At 33.4% G+C, this 26,308-nt stretch overlaps 5 protein-coding genes across 9 annotated transcripts; 3 read left to right on the forward strand and 2 right to left on the reverse strand.

Annotated features, from left to right (window-relative positions):
- Positions 1–490: 490 nt before the first annotated feature.
- On the forward strand, positions 491–3,313 carry LOC120264304 (probable NADH dehydrogenase [ubiquinone] 1 alpha subcomplex subunit 5, mitochondrial). The gene is made up of 2 exons (XM_039272110.1): positions 491–874; positions 2,930–3,313. The coding sequence occupies exons 1-2, from the start codon at positions 550–552 to the stop codon at positions 3,106–3,108; spliced, it is 504 nt and encodes a 167-aa protein (XP_039128044.1). The 5' UTR covers positions 491–549; the 3' UTR covers positions 3,109–3,313.
- Positions 3,314–4,771: 1,458 nt separating this feature from the next.
- On the forward strand, positions 4,772–8,168 carry LOC120264483 (probable NADH dehydrogenase [ubiquinone] 1 alpha subcomplex subunit 5, mitochondrial). Its single transcript, XM_039272297.1, has 5 exons — positions 4,772–5,090; positions 7,167–7,294; positions 7,373–7,447; positions 7,798–7,890; positions 7,962–8,168. Exons 1-5 carry the CDS (start codon positions 4,796–4,798, stop codon positions 7,971–7,973), a joined length of 603 nt encoding a protein of 200 aa, XP_039128231.1. The 5' UTR covers positions 4,772–4,795; the 3' UTR covers positions 7,974–8,168.
- Positions 8,169–9,147: 979 nt separating this feature from the next.
- On the forward strand, positions 9,148–11,758 carry LOC120264961. Its single transcript, XM_039272877.1, has 4 exons — positions 9,148–9,331; positions 9,926–10,620; positions 11,367–11,484; positions 11,690–11,758. The coding sequence occupies exons 2-4, from the start codon at positions 10,071–10,073 to the stop codon at positions 11,748–11,750; spliced, it is 729 nt and encodes a 242-aa protein (XP_039128811.1). The 5' UTR covers positions 9,148–9,331; positions 9,926–10,070; the 3' UTR covers positions 11,751–11,758.
- LOC120264962 (probable WRKY transcription factor 57) lies at positions 11,396–15,946 on the reverse strand. Of its 4 annotated transcripts, none has more exons than XM_039272878.1 (4): positions 15,699–15,945; positions 15,484–15,624; positions 15,061–15,379; positions 11,396–11,519 (listed from the first exon to the last, which is right to left on the reverse strand). In XM_039272878.1, exons 1-3 carry the CDS (start codon positions 15,869–15,871, stop codon positions 15,073–15,075), a joined length of 621 nt encoding a protein of 206 aa, XP_039128812.1. In that variant the 5' UTR covers positions 15,872–15,945; the 3' UTR covers positions 11,396–11,519; positions 15,061–15,072. The 4 variants fall into 4 exon arrangements, with proteins under 4 accessions (XP_039128812.1, XP_039128815.1, XP_039128814.1 ...); XM_039272881.1 differs by having other exon boundaries at positions 11,462–11,512; positions 15,699–15,946; XM_039272880.1 differs by lacking the exon at positions 11,396–11,519 and adding an exon at positions 13,880–13,996 and having other exon boundaries at positions 15,699–15,946.
- Positions 15,947–24,817: 8,871 nt separating this feature from the next.
- LOC120265560 (transcription factor bHLH149-like) lies at positions 24,818–26,040 on the reverse strand. Of its 2 annotated transcripts, none has more exons than XM_039273499.1 (2): positions 25,885–26,040; positions 24,818–25,717 (listed from the first exon to the last, which is right to left on the reverse strand). In XM_039273499.1, exon 2 carries the CDS (start codon positions 25,666–25,668, stop codon positions 25,054–25,056), a length of 615 nt encoding a protein of 204 aa, XP_039129433.1. In that variant the 5' UTR covers positions 25,669–25,717; positions 25,885–26,040; the 3' UTR covers positions 24,818–25,053. The 2 variants fall into 2 exon arrangements, with proteins under 2 accessions (XP_039129433.1, XP_039129434.1); XM_039273500.1 differs by lacking the exon at positions 25,885–26,040 and adding an exon at positions 25,792–25,876.
- Between the last annotated feature and the right edge of the window lie 268 nt (positions 26,041–26,308).

Here is a 26,308-nt window from a genome sequence, read left to right on the forward strand (position 1 = left end):
TATATATATAGAGAGAGGTAAAACATCTTCTATGAACGTCCATGAATAAAAAATCTATGGACGTTCAATTATCATTCGTTGAATCATAGCTAAACTGGCAACATTGATGAACAGTAGTATTGTATGATGTAGTGTTCCAAACAATAATTATTGTATTTATTACCGTATAAATTACTGTTTGTCAATATTGATTGCTAGATTGAGATCTATGGATGTTCATAGATAAGTGGTCCTCATATATATATATATATATATTGTAAGCTTGTGCTCGAGTTCTCAAAACTAAAATCAAATCGAATGTGAGTAAATTTTATTGAACTAGTTTGAAACTCAAGTGGAGATTTACTTAGTTTTCAAGGTGAGCTCAAGTTGGACATGGTCCAATCAAAAGTGGGCCCTTTGGTTTGGGCTTAGGCAGACATTTGCTACATTGGGCCGAGTTGAATAGGGCCCAATCAATATCGGTCCATTTCCAAGCTTTTCTCTCATCTATCGATAAACGAAAAAGCTCAGCTTGAATTCGTTCCAGTGGTCATCGCGATCGGTACGATGTTCCGGAGGATCTTAACGAGTGCCGCCGCCGGCGTGCTGCGGGCGAAGGTGAAGGAGACGACGGGCATCGTCGGGTTGGATGTCATGCCGAACGCGAGGGAGGTCCTGATATCGCTCTACACGAAGACTCTGAAGGAGATCCAGGCCGTGCCGGAGGGGGAGGGCTACCGGAAGGCGGTGGAGACCTTCACGAAACACCGGCTTCAGGTGTGCCAGGAGGAGGAGGACTGGGAGATGATTGAGAAGCGGATCGGGTGTGGCCAGGTCGAAGAGCTTGTTGAGGAGGCTCAGGATGAGCTTAAACTCATCGCCAAAATGATCGGTTTGTTCTTCTTCATGATTTCGATGTTGATTTAATTTTTTGTTGCTGGATTTTGTTATGTGTGCTTGAATTGCTTCTGTTCAATTGGGTTGGATGAATGCATGGCAGAATGCTTTGATAAATTTCAAATTTTGAGCCGTGTGAGTGTTTGCATTGGTTTTTAGAGTTGATTTTGATGGGGGTTAGGTATTAAATCTTGGTTCCTTTGATGGGGTTCTACATTATTAGTGAATGGTTTAAAAGATTTTGTGGTAAAGATGGGTTTTTTAGAGCTTTTGCTGGAAAGAGTAAAGGGGTTTTGGAGTGGTGGAGACTGGAGGAGATTTTGATAGGCTTGATTTTGCTCTTTTGATTCTTTGGTTGGTTTAACTATGGATTCTGTTCATGCTATTTTATTCAATTGTTATGTTTTTGGTTAAATGAGCATTCATTGGGTTGTGATACATTGGTGATGGGATTTGCTATTAGTATTAAATTTTTATACCATAGAAAGTAATAGTTTTGATGTTGCAAGTGTTTGTTGGCTATGTCTTGCTTGCCTGTGGATTTGCTAGTTGTGATAAACATGAGAGATTTTGGTGAGTGGTTGTGCCATGTTATTGGCTGATTTAACTGCAATCCATGACTTGTAGAGAACTCAGTTTAGAATTTGTCTGATTGTATGCTCTGTTTTCAGTATTCTGATCTTTTTTTTTTTTTAATTTGGTTTCGTAATTATAGAAGTAGACATCTCTTAGTGGACTTTTTGAAAAATAAAAAATATAAATGAGATTTTGGTGATTTTCTAGAACTTTGTAAAAATGGGAATCAATTTGTGTGGAGGGGTTCTATACTTCTATCATTCAGTTTTATTTATTGATTATTGACTGATTTGAACTTGTTTGCAATATTCTATTTTTTTTTTTTTTGGGATACTTTTGAAAGAAGAGATTAATCATGTAGTGTCTTTTACTAAAAAGGTGACTTTGGCAAGTGTGTGGAACCATTTACAAATAGGAGTCAGTTTGTGAGGAGAGGGCTGCCATTTGGATTTATTTCTTGATTACTGAGTAGTGTCATTGGATAACTTTGGTTGGTTCTCTTGCAAATTCTAGGTACTCTCTAGTGGTTAGCAATGGACATACTCATAAGGAAACTGATTTTGGATTGACAACCATGATCTGGTCCAAGGCATGCCTTTTCCCTATTAGTATCTTGCCTCAATGTTGATTTATTATTATATTTTATTATTACAGCTTTTCTTCGGGAAATGTTCTTTGGTTGAAGATTTTGGATCCTCGCATCTTCTTCTGTATAGGTATTTCTTGTTGCAGGTATTATTTAAAACAATTCCCTTTTAGCTTTTACCAGTGAAAAATTGTCTCCTACTGTCGAAGAGCCGGCTAAAACCTGATTCAATTTAAGGCAGTTACTGTTCCATGCTTATATGCCACATTTGTTCCCCAATATATTTTTGTTAATTTCCCCTAATCACTTGCTTGAATGTGATTTAGTCATTCCCCCATGCCCCAAAAAACATCACCTTGTTTTTTTTTTTCAATTTTGAATCCTCTCTGGAAGAAGTATTATGTCCTGCTGTATTAAATGTATTCGTTTTGCTTGTATTCATAACTTAATTTGGTTTGGGAGTATGACTCTACTAGTGTCTTGAATAATTAAAGCATGTTCTATTGATTGATGGACATGAAACTCAGTAACCAACTGATAATGTTTATAACTAGACATTAATCATTCTTCTGTTTGTTTCTGGGAACTGGTGTTTGAAATTTAAGCTTATAGCTTTAGCATTGTATCATGTTAACTCAATGTCCTATCTCATTTACATAATCCTCCTTACACCTTATCCTGTTTCTTACTATGATTTATGTGGTCAGCTCATGCTTTGACAGTAAATTTTTCTGGCAAAAATTTTCATGAACAGTATCAAAGTCACAATTATGATCTCTGATTTTCACATATGATCTGCTTGTCATGTTTTTTAGCCATTGTCAAATGAAATGCATGGTTCACATTCTAAAGTGATTACTCTGACCTTGTCTTTGTTCTGGTCTGTAGAATGGGATCCATGGGGTGTGCCGGAAGACTACGAATGCGAAGTCATTGAAGACGATACTCCGATACCAAGCCACGTCCCTCACCACCGGCCACCTCCTCTACCTGAAGAGTTCTACAAGACGCTCGAGGCACTTACCACTAAGCCATCGACAAAAGACATGCCACCGTCCACCCAATAAACAATCAAACATTATGCTTGGCTTGATCATCCCTGTTTATTGTTGTTCCCTTTTTTTTAAACACTTTGAAACATGTTAATGGGCTTTCTTTCAAACTTTCAAAGCAAATAATGGTAGTAGTCATGTACTTTGATACTCAAGATTTTATCAGTTCCTTTTGATACCAGTGACAATGTTCCAGTAGAGAATCTCTCATCTCTGAGAAGTGCCCCATGTTTAAGATCTTTGAAATCTAATAAGAAAACAAAAATAAATTTATCTAGCTAATGAACTTCAGGTCTATTGGTACACGGGTCACCGATAGAGCTCTTACCGAGTGGTGAGAGTTCGATTCTCTGCTGAGGGCATATTCCTGGGAGTTGTGAATAGTGGTTATGTATGGGTGGTTCCGGCGCTCACGTGAGTGCGGCCCTGTCCCCACTTGTTCCACCGGCGTCATGCACGTCCCATGGGTCTCAGTGGATTAGCCCGCTCCTCTTCCCAAAAATTTATCTAGATCCAAACTTAAAAGATGGTCAAAATCTAGATCTTCTCAAAGATCCAATGACCCCGTAACATTGCCTCTCCTTAAATCAAACCAGGGTTTAACTCAGTGTTTCTAATCATTAAATCAAAACTACATCTGATAAACAAATGCTTAAATTTCACTGCATTCTTTAAATGGTTGCAATCCTTGGTTTTTTTTCTGATGTTACCATCAAAATATTATGAGTCTTGTGACCATTCATATGGTCTTATGTAATGATTTGTGGTCAGTTTCATAGTAAGTATTTTATTAATCAAGTTTTTAATGATGAGATATGTTAGTCCATGAAACTCTAGATATGTATAACAAAAGGCTGGACTTGGACTTATGTAACTAACACATTCTTCAAGTTCTGCAGCTGATTTGTATTACTGTATGCTCATGCTCTAGTTCTCAAAACAAAAATTGCTCTTATGATAAGAATATATGTATATATATATATATTGTAAGCTTGTGTTCAAGTTCTCAAAACTAAAATCAAATCTAATGCGAGTAAATTTTATTGGCAGCTAATTTCCGACTTTAGTAGAGATTTACTAAGCTGGGCTTGGCCCAATCAAAACTAGGCCACTTTTGGGTATTGCTGACAATTGCGAGAGAGAGGATAAGATCGTAATAAGGATTAGAGAAATTACAAAGGATTAACTATATCTTCAAATTTGAACCTTAAAAATTTTTAAATTCTTAAATTTTTTTAAAAAAAATTATAAAACTATATCTAAAATCATAAACCCAAATACTACAAAATCCACATCATTCATAAAACCTATTCGGAAAATCTATTCGATAAAAATATCTTTACTCTTACTTATAGTAAAATAAAAGAGAGAAAAAGAGAGACCAGAGTAGGGAGAAGAGAGAAAGATAAGATAAGATAATATATAAAAAAAGATAAAAAAAAAAATTATAGAAAAAAAAAAGTCAGATCTCAATGAAAACACTAATTATAAGATAAGATAAGATAGAATCTGAATAAGAATGAGAGAAATTACAGAGAATTAGCCTAATATGGGTCTAATTCTAAGGCCCAATCAAAAGATCGGCCCATTTCCTGGCTTTTCTCTTAAAAAAAGCTTTTATTTATCTATATATCTATTTATCGATAAACGACAAAAAGCTCGGTTTTATAAATTCGTTTCAGTGATCAACGCGAGCGGTACGATGTTCCGGAGGATCTTAACGAGTGCCGCCGCCGGCGTGCTGCGGTCGAAGGTGAAGGAGACGACGGGCTTCGTCGGGTTGGATGCCGTGCCGACCAGGCGGGAGGTCCTGGCATCGCTCTACACGAAGACTCTGAAGAAGATCCAGGCCGTGGAGACCTTTACGAAGCTCCGGCTTGAGGTGTGCCAGGAGGAGGAGGACTGGGAGATGATTGTGGAGCAGTATGGGTGTGACCAGATCGATAATCTTATCGAGAGGGCTCAGAATGAGCTTAAATTCATCTCCAAGATGATGGGTTCGTTCTTCTTCACGATCTCGATGTGGATTTTATTTTTATTGCTGGATTTTGTGTGTTTGTGTTTGGATTGTTTCTGTTTAATTGGGTTGAATGAATGGATGGCAGAATGCTTTGCTAAGTTTGGGTTTTCGAGCTGTGTGAGTGTTTGCATTGGTTTTTAGATTTAATTTTGATGGGCATTAGGTATTAAATCTTGGTTCTTTTGATCGGATTTTGCAATGTAAGTGAATTTTCTAATAGATTTGTGGAAAAGATGGGATTTTTAGAGGTTTTTTTGCTGGAAAGAGTAAAGGGGTGGTTTTTGGAGTGGTGAAGAGGAGATTTTGATAGGCTTGATTTAACTATTTTGATTCTTTGATTTTTAGCTATGGACTCTGTTCATACTATGTTGTTCTATTGTTGGGTTATTTGTTAAATGAGGAATTTTGTCAACTTATTTTGTGTGTTCCTAGTATCAAATTTTATGATGATAGAAAGTAATTGTTTTGATGTTGCAAGTGTTTGTTGACTATTCCTGGAATGCTTGTGTATTTGCTAATTGTGATAAACATGAGATTTTGGTGAGTGGTTGCACCATGTTATTGTCTGATTCAGGTGCAATCCATGGTTTGTAAAGAACTCTGTTTACAAATGCTCTGACTTTATGCTCGGTTTTTAGTATTCTGATCATTTTAATTTGTTTGGTGATTATGGAAGTAGAGGTCTCCTAGTGGATTTTCTTAACTAAAAATGTGATTTTAGTGATTATCTAGAACCTTATAACAATGGGGATCAGTTCAGTGTGGAGGGGTTCTATCTTTCAGATTTATTCCTTGATTGTTGATTGATTTGAGGCTTGTGTGCAATATATTTTTTTTTTTTTTTGGGTATTTTTCTAAAAATGTGACTTTGGTATGAATGGGAGTCAGGTTGTGAGGGGAGGGCTGCCATTTGGGTCTATTTCTTGGTTATTGAGTAGTGTCATTGGTTGAAGAGAGTTGGTACTCTCTAGTGGTTAGCAATGAACATACTGGTAAGGAAACTAATTTTGGAAACTCAAGCCTTTGCCCTATTAGTATCTTGCCTCAACGTTGATTTATTATCTTTGGTGGTTATTACAACTTTTCTCCTGGAAATGTTCTTTGGTTGAAGATTTTGAATCCTTGCATATTCTTTTGTATATGTATTTCTGGTAGCGATTATTATTTAAAGCAATTCTCTTTTATCTTTTACTAGTAAAATATTGTCTCCTTTTTACTAGTAAAATATTGTCTCCTGCTACTGTTAAAGAACTGGCTAAACCCTGATACAATGCAAGGCAATTACTGGTATATGCTTATATGCAACATTTGTTCCATGATTTATTTTTTTATTAATTTCATCTAATCACTTGCTTCAATGTGATTGAGTCATTCACCCATTCCCGAAAAACATCAATTTTTCAATTTTGGGTCCTCTTTGGATAAAGTATCATAAAACTAGAGTATTAAATTTCTTGAATGCGTTGTAACTTGTAAGTTGTAACACCTGTTTTCTTTCCGTATAATATTTTGATTAACTCATTTTACTTGCATTCATAACTTATCTCTAGGTTTTGGTATGACTGTACTATCATCTTGAACAATTTAAGGATGTTATATTGATACTAGATCACTTATCTTTTATGTCTGGTCTGGAAAGAGGAGAACAAGAGTGACGGCATGAAGCTTGGTAACCCACTGATTATGTATATAACTAGTTATTGAATTTTTCTGTTTTTGTTTCTGGTAACTGATGTCTAAACTTTTAGCTTATAACATTAGTATTATATCATGTTACCTCAATGCTTTATCTCATTTACATAATAATTTTTATACCTTATTCTGTTTCTTGCTATGATCTAATGGTCAATGCATATTTGATGGTAAATCTTGTCAGCAAAAATTTCATGAACAGTATCATAGTCACAATTATGATCTCTGATTTTCACATATAATAATTTGCCTGTCATGTTTATAGCCATTGTCAAGTGAAATGCAAGGTTTCCATGCTCAAGTGATTACTCTGATCATTTTTTTGCTACTTTTCCGGCTCTGTCTTTGTTCCGGTTTGCAGAATGGGGTTCATGGGTTGTGCCGGATTACAACGAATACAAAGTCATTGAAGACGACACTCTCAAACCAAAGCACGTCCCTGACTCTGGACCTGGAAAGTGTTTTAAGGATCTAAAAGAATCTCTTGAAGTAAGTTAATTATTCCTTGCATAATAGGTGTTACTGCATCTTGAGATCCTAATTGCCATAATTCTGCTGAAACTCAAGCTATCCGAAGCTCAGAAACCAAAGCTCTTCACTCGAAGATTTGAAAATTTTGCGGATGTCAGAGAATCTTTTGAAGTAAGCCAATTATTCCTTGCATAATACTCCCTCCGTCCCTTTTTATTTGTCACAAATCCATGTTCATTTTTATCTGTCATTTGTTTAACATCAAGAAGCATTTTTTTATTTTTTTCCTCAAATTACCTTTAACACTCTATTTAATTCTTTTTCTATAATTAAATATGAGAGAGAAATGTGAAAATATATAAATTTGGGGTAATTTTAGAAAAATAATTATTTTTTTATAAAATTTTGTGAAATAACTAAGTTTTTTTGTATGTGAGATTCGGTTAACCACAACAAGTAAAAAAGAATGGAGGGAATAGATATTACTGCATCTTGAAATCCTAATTGCCATAATTCTGCAGGATGATGAGTTATCCGAAGCTCAAAGACCAAAGCATTTCTTTGATGCCGAATTATATGATACTTTTGATAAGGAGATGTTTGAATATCTTAGAGTAAGTCAATTATTCCTTGCATAATAGGTGTTACTGCATCTTGAGATCCTAATTGTGCCATAATTCTGCAGAAAGACGACTAGTAGCTCGAAAAGCCTCATCCAAACAATAGCTCTCTGTATACGACCAAGCAAAGCCTAACTTTGAGACACTTACCACCAAGCCATCGGCAAAAGACACGCCACCGTTCACCCAATAAACAATCATGGTTTAGTCGATTTGTTTTCAAACTTTTAAGGATTGTTTATTTCGCAGTGATGATATATTATCCATGGTAATGAGATCGGGAATGCTATATGCTCTGATAAACCTTCCAGTAATTTGTTATGATTATATTTTTAGTTGGGAATTTATATTACATAATAATCAACTAATTAATGTTCTAAATTTCTTAAAATATTTTTATATTTATAATTTTGAATAAATTTAAATTTAAAGTTAAATAAAATTTATGATTAAAATAATTAAATTATAAAATTAATTTCTGCACATTTTTCTCAGTTGAAATCGAAAGTTAAGGATATTTTTACATGAAAAAAAAAATTAATTATAATATAAGAAGTTTTTTTTTTGAAGTCGAAGATCTTTTTAAATAAAGTTATTAAAAAAAAATTTATCGTATGCAATTTTTTTAAATTATTTTTTAAAACAAAGAATATATTTATCCCAAAAAAAAATATCATATTATAATTTAGCAATTTAACAAAATAGCCACATATTTTAGTAGTAATAAGATATTACTAAGTTTTTTTAAGTAATATTTCAAAATTCGTAAACACATTACCATGGAAAATAACAGTAGTAGTCATAGTCAAGATTTAATCAGTTCCCTTTGATATCAGTGGCAATGTTCCAATAGGGAAATCTCTCATCTCTAAGAAGTGCCCATGCTTAGATCTTTGAAATCTAATAAAAAATATATATATATATATATAAATTAAAAAAAAATCTCAAAATCTAGATCCAAACTTAAAGATGTCAAAATCTAGATCTTCTCCAAGATCCAAAGACCCCATAACATCACCTCACCTTAAATCAAACCATGGTCCAACCACACGTGCCATCCCATCAAGCCACATTGAAAACGCTCTCAACCCGGCCCAACAAAACAACTCCACCGACGAGCCCATTGGGCCCCAAAAGAATATTCCATATTGATGCACGAATCTCAAGGCACATCAGCGTTAGGTCAATGTCTACTTGTTTTAATTCTATAAATTTGGTGGTCTTTTATTCATAATTTTCCAGAGATTTTAGGGGTGTTTCGTTAATTTTACCACTTCGTCTCGTTCTATGCGGACGGCATAGCTGTACGAAAAGTCCTCGAAAAAATTAGGTTTTCTTTGAGAACCCTTCTCTCTGGTTCCCTTTGTCCTCTTCTTCGAGTTCGTTCTTATCCTCTCTCGTGCTTTCTCTTTCTCTCTCTCTCTCAATTGGAATGGTAAGCGGCTTCTTTGATCTTCTTTGCTTGATTGATTGATTAATTTTGCTGGATTGTGTGATTTGGGGGTTTGGATTTTGAGAAAAAGAAGGAAATTTTGTTTGTGGGTGTTGGTGATTTGGCATTGACTTTCGGAGAAAGTGGGGAGATAGGATTGAGATTGTTACGTTTCTGGTAGGGATTATTATTCTTCATTTTAAGTTAGAGGTTTTTGTTTTTCTTTTTTTTTTATAATAAAATTCTGGTTTTGAGATTTGTGAGGATTTTGAGCTTTTTTTTGTGTTTGGTTTCTTATTCTTTTGCAAAAAGATGTTATTTTTATTTTTTTAATTTATTTGTGTGGGGTTTGTGTTGTTTCTGTTATTTGGGAGCTGCATTTTGTGATATTTGCTATAAGATTTACTTTATTTTTCTCTGGATCCAATCACACATTGAATGTTTGATTGAATGCTTTTCTAGGTAATTTTTCTCAATGTTGTGTGTGGTTTCTTAGATTGAGACATAGTGTGCATTAGATCATTTTGATGTTGTTCTTCATAAGGAAAGCTTGGTTTTTTCCTTGATTCGTTTGTATGTTTCCTTCTTTGCATTCAGGGTTGCAATTTCTAGGCCAACTTAAGTGCTTCCTTTAACTGATTTGTTGGAATGGAGACTTTTGTAACAACAGGTTCTCAGAGAATATCCTTGTTGCCAGGCTAAGAAAGCACTATTGTTATTCTGAAATTTGTTTTGTTTGATTATGGTTTTTATGGATCCTAAGAGCTTAGAAAAAGAACTTTTCATTGATCTTGAAAGTGGAAAACATGCTGTAGTAAATGAAGTTTTGTCAGAGGATAGTTGTTCTAGTGTTGAACTTGGGAGGCAAATACCAAATAAATTCTGCAGTGAGGTTGCTAGTGATTCTGGTTTATTAAAAGGTGAAGAAGAACATACTAGTGTGCAATATTACTCATTGAGTTTGTCAGATGGGTCTTCGAAAAATGTGGATGATATTGGGAAGAAAAGTCATGGAGGAGAGGAAAAGATGGTTCATTTGAAGAAGGCTGGAACTGAGAAACCAAGGAAGAAGAAGTGCAAGAAACCTCCTAGACCTCCCCGACCACCGTCTTTGGATTCTACTGAGCAGAAATTCGCAAAAGAGATATCTGAACTAGCTATGTTAAAGCGAGCAAGGATTGAAAGAATGAAAGCATTGAAGAATATGAAGAATGCCAAGCAAGCAGCATCAAACAACAGTCTTTGTGCGCTGGTCATTACCGTTCTCTTTTGCCTCGTGATTGTCTGGCAAGGTATGAAAATTATGTTTTTTTTTAAAAAAATTTCTATAACTAGTCAGCTCTTTGTTGTGAATGCATATTTATGTGTTGTAAATTGCTAATTCAAATGGTTGGAAACTTGGAATAATTGCCAATTTGTGATGATGTTTAAGAGAATATATATATGGGCAATGTGGTTGAGGGTTGTGTAGTAAATTAAAACGTTACCGCCTTATTGGGCAAAGGAGGTTAGTTGGTTGAGTTGTTCTAGCTTGTCTGCAAGCTGGCTTAATCATTAAGTTCTCTATTTGGTAAAGCTGTATGGAGTTGTAAGGCACAAGACGATATGAAATCTTCACTATGAGCTACTCAAGCACATGGTAACCAACGTAAAGAGGAAAATAAGCCATTATAGAGATGCAAACTATCGTGATATATATGATTATTATGAATATGTGACTATAGGTGAAATTACGTCATAATAAATTATTACTTGGTTCTTAACTTAACTTTTCTAAGAACAATAGCTTGACATAATTATCAAGGAGGAGAAGCTGAATTCCTGACATACTTAAGTGTTTTGCATAGAAGATGTTATAGTTTGTATAAGATCTGTGTGGTGGAATTGAAAGTATATTTTATCATTGGTTGACTGTTATAAAAAATTTTCTATTGAATGTGCTTTCTCATAAAAAATTAAAGCTAGTTCACATAAAAGGATGGAATTCATTTGCCTGCTTCTTTTGATTTTTTTACACATTCTTGTAATCTCTTTGTAGGAGTTTTCTCACGAGACGTGTCAAGCCTTAGTTTTCATGGTTCTCCTGAATCATCCCATGAGGCCGGTGCCAGCCTGATCTCAGTTCAATTTTACAAGAATGTATCGGCGTCTCCCAAGTATGCTCCTCCACATTTTATTGCATTTCTACACACTAAGTAACACATGAGCAATACGTCAAAAGCCTAATCGAGGATTGAAATTGTTCAGATGCACTATAATTGATCTATTAATTTACAACATCAAAACAGTTTCATTTTTCTTCTTGTTCTATTAAATGCTACTGCAAAAGGCTAACCAGATGAAAATTAAAACTTCATGCAGCATTGTAGAACAAGCATATGGTGTGGATGTTCATAAAGGAGCAGAAAGTGATGGCCATTAAGAATAAATTAAAAATTCCTAAGTGACTACAACCTTGAATCAGCGTATTGATCTTTTAGTTTATTTTTATGTGTTCTGTTCCCCTTTGGGAATTATGGATGTATATATATATATATATATGTTAAGAGTCTTGTAACCATGAACACCTCCAACATTTGTAGTCAGGCATCCGATGTAAATGAACATGAGCTTACATTAGGAAATTTATACTTGATATATTATCTTCACAATTTCATGGCTCTTATTTAATCTTATTATAATCTGCAGAGAATAAATATATGACTATGCTTCATATCATTTATTTTTTTTAAAAAAAAAAAACTGAGGTAAAGAAAAGTAAAGATTCAACAGAGTTGAGCTTAATACAGTTAAAACATTTTTAATATTATCAATCTTTTTGGTTATAAGTTTTAATTAAAATGTTAAATTTTGTTATTCTTATATAAAATATGTACTAATATTATATTATTAGAATGAAATATATGATTAAGCCTCGTTGGTAATTGAAAATTAAAAAAAACATATTAAAATAAATTCTATAATTATTTTTATAAACTATCATTTAATTATTATAAAAAGACCTACTTGTGTGCATATGTATTACAATTAGGGGTGGCAATAATCTGTCCGGACCACGTGGCCCGGTTTTTGTCCGTCCGAATAAAAAGGGTTTTAGACATAAGGGTTTTCAAATCGCGGTAGGGTTCGGACGTGAGCTAGTTGTCCGGATTTAAATCCGGGCAGGGTCCCGGACGTAGAAATTCGGACAATCGGGCCCTTTTTAACCCCTAAAACTTTACAGTCACGACCTTAGCCGCATTTGTTTTAAGAGCTATTCTTCAAAAAACTTTAAACATATATTGTTTTTCTATTAAAGACTTAGATTTTTTCATAATTTGAGTTGAGTTTTTGGATTATTGATGTTTTTTTGCAGTTTAATGTGAATTAAATTATTTTTTGTATAATTTAATATTTGAGTGACTTTAAAAATAAACTTTTATAGAATTCGAGACAATTTGGACATCCGGACAACCCGGTTTTAAAAATAAACCGGGTTTGGACATGCTAAGTTTGTCCGGATTCACTCGACGGGTTCGGACACAAGTTTTTCTATTTATATTAGTAGTTGTCCGAACCCGGTTTTGTCCGAACCCGAATTTTTGCCACCCCTAATTACAATGAGCCTTGATCTTCTGTTAATAACTTAATCTAACTTTTATACTAATAATTGATGTCTAATTAATTAAATTTTGTTTTTAAAAAAATGGTGTCACTATCCCAAAACTCATCATCGAATTAGTAAACAAATGGGACCTAAATCAGATTAGATATTATATAAAATTCTGGTTGAAAAAAGTAACTAAGAACCAAACAACTTGATAGTGTTCTCAATGCCCCACTTCATCATCACCAGTGTTTTTGCCTCTTCTGTTCCCATCTATGTTGTGTTGTTGCAAAACCTTTTCTTTTCATAAAGAAATAATTCTCTTTATTTGAGATTTACATATTCTTAGCTAAAACATGTTTCACAGTTTTTTAAAAATTAATAAATCATAATTTATGAAAAAAAATAACAAGTTTAAAATAATTGAACAAAACACTGATGACACAAACAAAAAAAAAATCAGAAACTAAACATCCACCAGCAGTAAAATAAGAAAAACACAATAATAAAAAAAAGTGAAAAAAAAATATTTATATATACTTCATGGATGCCGCGAGTAGGTCATATACTGCATATTTCATAATTCGAATTTTTATAAAAGATAAATTATTATGAAAACAAAAAATTTAGGTAAACTGTGGCCATTATCTTTTAAAATTCAATACTAACTTCACTAAAGTCAACATTAAAAAAATAAAAAAAAACAATTTGATAAAGAGATTTCGTACAATAATTGTGATTCTTTTACTTTCTTATCTTCTAAGAAAATTATGAATTACTCATTCTTCTTATTTATTATTTTTAAAAATTATAATAACTTATCTTTGTTGATACAATAACACTTACAGAGTTCAGCCTGTCCATATATATATATATACAGTTAAAGATTTCAAAGAGTGGGAAAAACATTGAAAAAGGCTTCTGAAATGTTCATGAACACACTTTAACTCTTTGATGCTTTTTTATTTTTTTTTTCTCATAAAGAGAAAAAGTGGAAGAGAATAACGGCGAGCATGTTGTTCCATTTAACTTTACTTCCTAGTTGCACCAGAACCTTCACATTGACAATGAAATCCAATTCACTGTGAAACATGTGACACCCCAAACAAAAACAATCAAGATTGACCTCTCAATATAACATTAATTAATTGTAAGAAAATATCCAGTAGCCGCTAAATTTGTATTAATTATAATTGTTCATAATATCTAACAATATATATAATTATGACACATCTCATGTCTAGTGATCTATCTCCTCTGTCTTTTTTTTTTATTACTTTTTATTTCTTTTACAATGCATCAACGGTTCATCTATATATATCATTTTCATAGCATCTAACAATATATAACAGTACTTAACACCCAATATATATATATATATATATAGTAAATAACAATAATTCTGCATATCATCTTTACACATTATAACAATTATTAAATCATAATTTAATAAAATAATAGTTGTCATCAAACCTTCCAAGTTTTTAAAAACCCAAAGATATATATATATATGTGTGTGTGTGGAGAAAATGAATAAATAATATTGAACTTGAGCACAAATCTGGGAAAAAAAAGTAGACTGTTTAAATAAGGAACACAGTATCAACTTCTTCACTTCCATGCAAAACTAGTAAGGATTAATTATGAAAAACTGCATGCATGTTTACTAAACAAAAAGCACTTTTTATTGATTTATTTATTAATAAAGAGAATAGCTTGTTGTTTGAAGCTCTCAAGTAGTTAAGATAAGACAAAATCCATGAAGAAACTAATTAAACCATTCCAAATCAAAGATAAACCACTTTGAATTAAAATCAATACTGAGTTATCAGAAAAATCCATGCTTTACTACAAAAAAATAATAAAAATAAAATAAAATTTTTTATTTTTATTTTTTTCTTCAATAAAGACAAGAGCTTGTTATTCAAACCTCTTAAACTCTTTACATACAAAACAGAATCAGTTACACCAGTCAATCCAAGAATTCATCTTTCTGGTTTTTTTCTTTTCACAAATCAAGCAACAAAAAGAATAATACTGAGCATACATATATATATATATATATGCTTGATTTTTAATTACAAGAGATGCAAGATCATCTGAGAATTATAAGATATAAAAAAAGTAAAACTAGTAAAAATCATACCTTTGCCAACCTTTAGTACAAGAACGGGGCATTATCAGCCGTCGGATACGCCGGTGAAGAGGTGGACGATGACGGCAAACCGTACACGTGGCGGGCATCGAGTGGGAGGTACGAATACCCGCCAATAAAGGTGTTAAGTTGCACCGGCGGCGGAGCGAAAGAAAGCCCGGCGACCTCTGGCATGACGCCACGTGGCGCAACGGGGCAAGGGTGCGTGTGCTGACCCTCGTACGTCGTCACGACGACGCTGGGATCCTCACACGATCTCTCCACCCGCTTCTTCACCCCGCACGTGACGCACGTGCACCGGTAGTAGCTCCTGCTCAAATTAAATGACCATCGTGCCCTTCGCCATCAGCTCTAACTACGAGAAAACCACATCGCCGGAGACGACGATGTGTGGCATAAATGGTAAATAAGTACCTTGGGTATGGGCTATTCTTCACGGCCTTTTGACCGTACTTGCGCCACCTGTACCCGTCCTCCAAATGATCGATCTCGCTCTTCGTCCTGAACGCGAACCTCGGCCCTTTTTTACGCTTTTGCCCCTTCTTCTCCGATCTCCTGCCATTTTTTTTTTCTACTTGAAATTCAAGCTAAAATCAATGGAAAACTTGTAGATCATCGAGATCGCTTACGATTTGTTAAGCTTGGGTGGATCGGCTTCGACGGAGGTGGAGCTGATAGTGGACTCTGGCGGGTGCTCCAGCAACGACGACGGGATGAAATCCCGCATTCCGAGAAGATCGAGGAAGCTGAAGGAGCTCCGATCGCCGTCGGAGAATAACTCCGCCTTCTCCCTCGCCATCATCAGCTCGTTCGCATGGAGGTTTTAGGGTTTCTCTTTCTGGAGAGAGCTCGATCGAGAGAGAGGAGAAAAAGTGAACTTTTTGGTGAATTTAAAGGCGGGGTGGTGGTGACCGGCGATAACCGATGGAATTGTACGGGTATACGGCGTAGTTGACCGGGAACCGGCGCCTGTGTGAACGCCGAAGACCACACGTGCCGCTGTCTCTGCTGGGTGACGTGGACCTCCCCCGCGCGCCAGAGTGACTTATTTTTAATTTTAATTTTAATTTTTTATAGTTATGTTTTTATTTAATTATTTTAATATTTTTGGTAAATAAGAAATTAGAAACAAAGGATGGATAGAATCATAGATAGATGTGAAGAGACGTGGGAAGTTGGGGGTCCTTCTGAGCCGTACGATAAGAGTGATGGGTGTTGCACGTGTGGACCCAGATGCTGACGTGTGGATAATGATCTTGTACGTTATTGAGCTATTTATTCATCAAGAGTAATGCAAATAAGAATTATTTATCCAAAAAAAATAAATTTTATTTATTTTTTAAAATTTAAACAAAATATGTTTCTGTAATTAATTAATTAATTAATTATTCAAGCCTTTTATCTCAAAATTTTCAAATCTAAAAATTATTATATTAATAAATAGGTTTGTTAGATCCGGTTTATTATTATACTATAATAATTTTTTATGTACTATATTATTGATTAAAAAAAATGAAACTAATGAGGTATCCGTGTTTAACGTTTTGGAACTTTACATTAAATTCAAAGAAAATATGTAGGATGTTGATGTAACATGATTTGGTAATTTAAAAAAGGAACCAGCACCTGCTTGATTTATAATTTATTAGCATTATGTTTTTGAGAAAAATGGATTTAAATCTCAATTACACATGTGTCATTGATAACCTTAGGATAGTTCCTTATATATGTGCACTCCCTTCACAATCTGACATGTGGGATGCTAGGACTAAAAAAAATTTTAATTAAGAGACAAATAAAATGAATGAGGCAAATAATAAACTTTCACGAATATTTTTTTTAAATTTTTTATATACTGTAAATAAATTGATTTATAAAAATCTCAAAAAGTTAAATAACAAATTTTTACCAAAACAAATGTTACCACATAACTCAATTTACAATGTCAACAATAATAACATTTTAAAATATTTTTTTCTATAATTTTAATTCCTTTTAGAGTATATATACTAATTTGTAAAAAAAACTAAAGAATATATTTTTGACAAAAATACATAAAAAATAAATTTATGAAATTTGAAAGAACTAAACAGTAAATTTTCATAAACATTATTTTTTTCTCTAAGTATAATTTTTATTTTATTTTATTTATTAAAAAAATATAAAAATAATATATATCAATTTGTAATAGAATTTTTTAAAAAATAAATATAAAGATGCTGCATGTGGGCCCGTTCCCCTTTCACCTTCCATAGCTCCGACCTTTGTCCACATCGTTAAAAACATGGCCCCCTTCACTCCTTTAGCTTCTGGCACTAGGCCCATTAGTTATAATTTTAAAAAAAAACATGTAAATATATTTTTTCATTAAAAATGAGGAAAATGACTTAATAATCAAATGGTGACCCTGTTGTAAAAGGTGTGGGGCCACAGAAGCATCAAAGCTATAGCTAGTCTCAGCACCAAACTAAAACTGTGGGTTTAACCCTTGTTTTCAATATTTTACCGTGGGACTTTTTGATAAGATGAAAAAAAAAGGTGTACAAATTAAGGCAAAGTATAGAGTTAAGAGTGGAAAAGCTCTATTTTTCAATATAATTATTTTAAAAGAATCAAGTAACTCATGACATTCTTATAATAATTGGTTAAAAAAAAAATAGAGAAATAATAATAATAGTAAAAAGTCAAAGACAAGTGAGTGCTTTGACTATTGGGCTGAAGTCAATTTGATGTTATGACAGTGTCAGTGGTGAGTTGTCACAATCAGAACCGTCCATTGAGTTGATTGGAGGCATCTCAGAGGGTCCCACATATCCTGCCAATCCCACGTGGCCATGACCCAAAAGTTAGAACTTCATTAAGTGATTCCATGTCGATTTCCAAAGCGTTAATAAAAAAAGTAGAGAAAGGTTACCAATGTGTTTCACATATATTGCGAAAATTTTTTTAAATAATATTTTGTTTATAATTTAGATAATAATTAATTATTATTATTTTGACATAGATAAAAAAATATATAGTTATTAAGGTGGATTAGTTTTAGTGGAATAACAACCATTTAAAAATGAATCATCCACGCACGATGCAACTCTAAATAAATTAAAATATTATTTTTTTACACTCCTAACAATACTAATGAATAATATTATCATGTAATGTACATTGGTGAATAACACTGATGAACTATACTATTACAAGATGAAGGTTTTGGACCCTCGCTCCACTATGCATTTGGTGATGAGTTACCACTAAAGTTTCTCAATAATTAATAAATAATAAATGCATGCACCTGGCCCATGAGAAAAGGCCCATCTTTAGTGGGCTTTATTGGGCTCCTTCAATGCTTATATATATATATATACATAACAATACCTTCATTCATGAATATTCGATAATAATTTATACACATTATGCAAATTTTTATTTTCATTGATGGAATTCAAGTTAATATATACATGAAAAGAAATATTTATTAAAAAAAAAAACACAAAGGAAGTGAATGGCAATGGCAAAAGAATGTGAATAAAAGAAGAAAGCAAGCACAAGAAGCAAAGAAAAGAATAAAACTAGATTGAAGAGATAACAATAAGAATAGAGAACAAGAACAAATTAATGCAAGAACACTAAGAATCATGAGATAACATCTCAACCAATCTCTTCATAACCATAACTTGCATGCGAAGTCCAGTGACATAATCGGTAGCCTCCCGGAGAAGTCCATCAAGTTGCAAATGTTTCCCACCGGGAACAAGACGGCGTAAAGCTCGAACCCTTCTTTCGACACGGAGTATCGGCCTTTTCGAGCTTTCTATACGTCCAACTCTAGTAACACCCCTTCTTCTCATCATCCCTTGTTGTTGTTGTTGTTGTTGTTGTTGTTCCATAGGACATACACTTGAGGGTACTTAAGGGCACTACCCTATATATATATATATATATGGAAGAGTGACACATGCAATACATATTAGTAGGGTATTAAAGGAGGTTCCTAATGAGAAGGAATGGAGGCATGTTAGGGAGAAGTAAAAGGGCACATGCAACCACATGATACCTTAAAAACACACAACAAAGAGAGCCATATCCCTATCCAAGAAGACTACCCTACACACAAAGGGCCATGCCTTAGCTCATGAGAACACCCTGGATTATTCCCTCTCCCTCTCAAGTCCATTGTATTCTATGGGAACTTAGCCACCCATACAGCTCAAGCATGCATGGCATTGGGTCCCCTCATGCAAGGTGGCTCAAGGAGGAGTTAGTATTTGCCTTTGCTTCCCCACAAGGAAACCTAAAATGAAAAACTAATGGAATTCATGTCCTTAAACTGTTCATGCTTGTTAATGTATGTGCTAACAAGTGCTAGCTACGCCTTTAGATCTTAATGTTGGGGATAAGGTCCCTAGTTAAGATGCATGGCTTTTGTTGCTTTATTATTATGTGTGTTTATTAAGGGATATACCCTTATATTTTTCTCTATATATACTTGTTGTTCTTAGTTACCTAACACTAACATTGTGCCGCACATTAATTAGTATATTTTGGTCTAATGTCTCACATATTTGTGGGGGATGAATCTCAAGCCAATTTAATTCACATGTTCTTTAAATATCAATTTAATATAAACCTCTCCTTAAATCTTATTGATTAACTAATAAAAAAAATACAGTATGTTTTTATCAATAATGTTTGATAAAGTATATCTATAACTGAAGCTCAATAAATGAAATTTATCTAAGTATGATTAAACGGGAAAATTAATAGTGGTAAGCTTTTTTGTTTTTGTGATTATTTATTTAATTTGAAAAACTTTTATTTATATAAATTTAAGCTATTTTTATTAGTAAAATAAAATTTTTGTTAATGATAGATAATTATTTGGCATCCATGCTTTAGTGTTATATTGAATATGAATTATGTTATCGAAAAAACTATAATAATTAAGCATAGGAAAGAGGTATAAGAGTTTTTTTATATATAAATATTGGTAAAATTCTTGATTTGAAAGTAATTAAGAGTATTGCTGGATAATTACTTGGGATCAATGAATTAGTATCTTTGATTGTACTTTATTAGCTGTAAAGATTCTAATCTCATGCTAATTAGAGAGGCATCTTTGACATGCATTGGGCATTAATTCAAAGATTAGGAAGCACTTGCCTGTTTTATAGCCACACACGTTGCACTAATTATAATTAATTTTAATGAGTGATTAGAGAGTACTTGTTAACTAATTAGACACAAATTAATATTTTATGTGCTTAGTGTTGTTCTTAGATGTGAATAAAATGACAAAATAAATGTCCTAATATTCTTTTTGTATATAATCTATTGTTAAATTATTTCTAATTATTGATCTAACATTTAATTGATACTTGCCTAATAATATATTAATTTAATTTCTTATGACATTTTTTTACTAAATAATAGTAAAAAAAAGAATATAAATATTACACATAAAAAAAAGCCGATCGATAAGTAAAATAAAACTTTTTTATTAATGCATATAATAAATAGATCCATTACTTTCATTCAATGGATCCAAATTAGGAGACAGTGTTTGAACATCATCAATAATCATGTTTCATGTGGTCACACCCCAAAAAAAATTTCAATCTTTAAAAGTTTGATAAATGGTTATATTCATTGTTTCAAAACCAAAGGAATCTTGTATCACTTGATGATTCTATCATCCTATGATGCATGATAATCTTGAGAATTATCATGAAAAGAAATGCTTTATATTAACCTTTAATATATATAGATATATATATAAACATTAAATTACTTAAGATAGCCTTAACAATGGACTAATGCTCTCTATTTTTTTGAGAATGGTGACATAATATATCTAATTAATTTATATATTAATGATATATGAAATATCATACTCTCTCCTCCCTTCTTGCATGTCTGAGCAACTTTAGCATATGTAGCTTCCTTTCAAGACAACCAATTGAAAGCTTGGTACAAACTTGTACATAAAGTTCACATGCATTATGTTATTAAAAATAAATTAAATAAGTACTTAAAAAGAGTCATTTTTACTTCACAAACTTTAACTATTAATCAAATCAATAATATAATACAATTACAACTCAAAGATAATCTCATTCTTAAAAGTAGCAATATTTGTAAATATAACTTCTCTTCATCATCTTCTCTAAAATGCTTTCCTTCAAAGGGATGCAAGATGGCCTTTTTTAATTAGCACAAGTTTTTATTCTTCATGAGAATAATATATATAACTTCAAAGTTAAACTCTTATCATTATTTATTTATACATATAATTTGGAGTAATAAAGCATGCATGTTCATTTGATAGCCATCTGTGAAAGCTAGGCCAACTTGGGACTCCCATGTTTGCATGATGAAGAGGCCCTTTACATATATATACACATAATTATATTTATATAATTCCTATTTCCAAGAAAGCAAGATGGTGTTGGCTACACAGAGAACACAAGTTGTTCCTTTGTTCATGCCAATCAGAAGACCACCACCATTTTGGCTTCTCTTCATGCAATGGGGGGCCATTATTATTCAAAAGGAAAAGGTGGCAACTTTTGGTAGCCAATGTAACCATTGAAAAGACCATTCAAAATTTCCATTCAAATCCTATAGACACATTAATTAAAGTTGTTGTCATGTTGGATGAGTGTAATGCTATATGGAGCGAAGAAATTTGTATCTATCTAAAGTACTAAACCCTTTGTTTATATATATATATATATATATATATTTAATTAGTATTTATGTTCATTATTGATGTTCACTGGTACTACTCTTAGTTAAAGAGTACTAGAATATCATGGAAGAAAATGAAATTATATTCATTTAAAGTTTGGAAGAGAATGAGAAAAATAATGTGAGGTAGTTAGTCATAGAGTGAAGTATGACATTGAAGAAGAAAGCTAACAAATTTCAAAAGGCTATTGATCATATATGTGTTGTGATTCTTGAGAAGAAGAAGAATGTATAACAGAATAACACTGTATTTCTTTTTGAATATTCTTGTTTTCTTATTATTTATAGATGTAGAATGATGAAGTCCACTAGACTATACCACCAATAACATATCAAAAGCTACAAGAATATTATCATGAATCAATTCATGTAGTGCAAGTGCAACACTAGTAGGCCTCCCTCTCTAAGCACTTTTCAGCCTCTCATCTCCATCTTTATTTAACTCATACCTCCCATGTGTGTGACTATATTAAATGCTCTCTATGTAAAGAAAATTGAAGAGCAAAAGCAAAGAAATAAATAAATAAAAACAGAGTATTTACAAAGTTTAACAATGTGCATGCTTATGTTCTCATAATCATAGTGATTGTTTTTTTTACATTCCAACAATTAAAGGATTATTAAATTCCCCTCATATATATATATATATATATGAGCCATATAGAATGTGTATCTATAATCTCCTTTTAAATTAAGTTAAATTATTAAATAAAAAAGAATAAAAATAGTGGCAGTAAAGACCAACTCAGAAACTCCTGTTTTTTTAATTTTTTTAATTGTTTTCTTAAATCCAAATGATAAAAGTTCAAAGTGTTTTTCCCTTTAATTAATTATCTATAAACTTATTTTGAAAAAGACTCATCCAAAAGAAATGCCTTTTAAAGCTCTACACCTCCACTCTAACTCAAATGTCGACTTTAAAATAAGATATAAAGTTTGAGTTTTTTTTTCTCAATAATTTACTTTTAATAGAAAAAGAAAGTTATTTATTAATTTCTTCACTTTATTCAACCTACTCCTTATCCACAACTACATATATTTATTAATTCAATTAATAACATAATGATAAAAAAGCTCTGTTTCTTTAAACTTCTAATTAAATTCATTACCAATATGATGAAAATCTCTTTTAATTTATATATAACAATATATTTTCCGGAGACAATCTCAGAAAATAAATCTAAAAGACGCCCCTACAACAACCGTTAATTGTTTTATTTTTAATCCCATTACTAACCCCATTTTCTAAAGATTAACTTTATATTAAAACAACCATTAGATGATGATATAACAGTTATTATGTACGTGAGAAGGTGTTTAGGGTTTATGTTTGGGGTTCAATTGTGGCCACATGATGGTAGCCACTTTTGGAAGCAGTGAGAAGAGAAGAGAGAGAGAGAGATGCCAACGTGGCAGAGATGGGTGGTGGGGCCTACTTAGTGATGGATATGAATTGGCTCATGTGCATGCTGACGTGGCCACGTGTGGCTTTATCACTATCAAAGACCTCCTTATTGGAACACTATTTGGCCACATAAAGCCTTCTTCTTAGCCACCCCCTCCCATGTATCATATCCCATGGGACCTCACATTATTATTATTATTATTATTATTATTATTTAGTATTAATGTTTACTTTTTCTCAAAGTTCATCATAATATATTTATCACCCTATTAATATTCAAAAACATAAAAATTATTATAATTCATGTCCATCAATCATAACATGCAATAACAAATACTTTTTTAACTAATCAAATTAAGACATTGTAAATGAAATGAATCTGTTAGACAAATAAAAATTTAAAAAAATTGAAAAAAAAATTACATGTAGACATGAATTAATTATGGAATTTATGAAAGTTTCATTTCTTTATATTTATTGATTTTAAACAATAACACCTCTAATTGAATATATTAAAGAAAAAAAAAAAAGATTATAGTAGTAATAATATAATAATATATGTAAGTGATGAGAAGAGGTGCCACAACAAAGGATGAAATAAAGGACACGTGGCAAGAAAGCAGGGAACCATCATCATGGAGGCTAAGTTGTCTTGTAGAGCAGGAAGTAGTGGGTCCCATCAAAGTGGGATATGGACAGCAAAAAAGTTCTCTCTTTGTTACCTTCCTCATTTTGTCATCCCTTATGGGGCTCTCCTCTTTCTTCTCTTGTCATCCCCCTTTCCCCTTTTATTCTTTTCAAAAAAAATTATTTATATATTTATAAATATGAGTTTAAATATTCTTTTACTATACACAAGTATTCAAACTTAAATTTTTTACTTTTGTTATTTAGAGTTAGAGTTTTGGTCCCCTCAACTTTGAACACATTTTTGTGTGCTCTTTCTCAAAGAAACATTCAAAACTCTTCTTACTCCTATTTTTAGCAAAACTTTAAATTAAATATCAAATATTCAAATTATATATATATATATATTAAACTATGAAAAAGAGAGAGAGAGAGAACAAATGACTACTGACATAGTAGTGACTGCGGTAACAGCAGAGTGAAGGGAAGTGGAAAGGAGGGGGTAAAGAATGGGCTCAAAATGGGGGCCCAGTGGGCCCCACAAAGGGACTCATGTGGTCACATCGGAAAGCCCACCACTCACTTCACATGCAAACCACAAAGGAAAACTCTCGAAAGCCAGCCCAGCTCTCCCCTGCATTCATGGAGCTCACACATGCCTCGTGCTCTGTTTCGTTTCCCGTTTCCCATTTATATATATATATATATATATTTTAATTATTGTTAATATTTTTTTTTCCTCCTGCTTTGCACTTCCAAAACTCTCCCCAGTTTCTCATTTATGTAGATATATATATATATAATTAATTATTGTTATTTTTTTTTTCTCCAGGTTTGCACCTCCAAAACCATGAAAAACACTAGCCGACAAGCAGGAAGCGGCTCCACTTTTTTTTAAAATTTTTTATCTCAATCTGACCACCTTAATTATTACGTGGCATGGCCCGACCAGGACAAAACTATGGACAATAATAATAATAATAATAATAATAATAATAAAAATAATAATGAAATACTCCTAAATTCCCAATCTACTATTCTTCTTCCTATCTACGGCCAGGATTCGCTCATCTTGAACTATCAACTGCCCGTAACGAATCTCAACACATGATTTGGACAAACGAAAGACACAGACTGAGAAAAATTTTTACAATAAAATACAAGAATTTTTTTTCCAAAATAGAAAATGAGAGAGAAAGAGATGTAATCTAGTGGTCATCGTGGACCTCGAGTATCGCGCCGGCGGCTGAGCCGGAGCCGGAGCCGGAGCCGGAACCGACACCTGTGAGGATCTGGGTGAGCGCGCTCATGGCTCGGACTTGCATCTCTAAGGCGGCGATGTAGTCGGAGGCTTCTTCTAGAAGGTTCGAGAAGGAGAGTTTGCGGCAACCAGGGACTAGACGGCCTAGAACCTTCGCCTTGCTTTGAAGAACCGGGGTTTTGTGAACCGAACCGGTCGGTCCAGTTCCCGATCCGGTTCGCTTCGACCGGGTCGGGTCTCTGGACCGGCGTTTCCGGGCTTTAAGAAGGATCGCGCGGCTAGAGAGAATGGCACGACTCCAACGCGTCCGACCTCGAGCGGCGACGGCTAGGGCTCGATCCGCGGCCTCGCGCACCGCGCGGCTCTTCGGCGGAGATGGAGATGGAGAGGGAGATTCTGGGTGGCGGAGCCGGCGAAGGGCTTCGAGAAGCTTGGAGGAGTATATCTTCTGCTCGGTTTCAGTCCTCCATTGCGATGATGATGCTTGGGTTTGTTCCAACGCCGATCCTCGCTTCCGCCGCCTCTCTTTCGCCGTCTCAGCTTCGGGATTCGAGATCGCCATCCGATCCCGAGATTATTCCCGCGAATTCCACCAGAATCTCACCGATCGCCTGCGAAAAAGCAAAAGGAAACATCATCAGGTACGCAGAATCCAATCCCTTCTCAAAAACACTAGAAATCTCACGTTTTCTCTTCACAAATCCACACAAAATGAGTCAAAAAAACACCAAACAAATAAGATTAGATTCCTCCTCCTCCTCCTCCTCCTCCTCCTCACCTTGTTCCCAGATCCAAAGATTTCGAATTCAAAACCCTTTTCCAAAGATCGAATCGAGAAAGAGAGAAAGAGAAGCCGAAGGCTATATAAAGAGTAAAAATGTATGAATGAATGAATGCGAGAACGGAGAGGAAGAGGTATATAAAAAGGGGTACCTTAATCTCGAATTAAATGCACGCACGATGTATTTTGACAATTTTGCCCTTTTATCAAACAAAATAATTAGCAACGCTAATCCGTGATTAAAAGGAGTCAAATTACAAGAACGCCCTCGCACGTGGGTTTGTATTTACATTAGAGACACAGAAGAAGACATTTATTTTATGATATGATAGAACTTGGTAAACAGAATAAAGGGGTACTAATAATAAAGGGGTACTAATAATTAGGGGTAATTATTTTGAAATAATTTTTAAAAAAATGA

This window comes from Dioscorea cayenensis, chromosome 7 (genome assembly GCF_009730915.1).
Source record: "Dioscorea cayenensis subsp. rotundata cultivar TDr96_F1 chromosome 7, TDr96_F1_v2_PseudoChromosome.rev07_lg8_w22 25.fasta, whole genome shotgun sequence".
Taxonomy (NCBI): domain Eukaryota; kingdom Viridiplantae; phylum Streptophyta; class Magnoliopsida; order Dioscoreales; family Dioscoreaceae; genus Dioscorea; species Dioscorea cayenensis.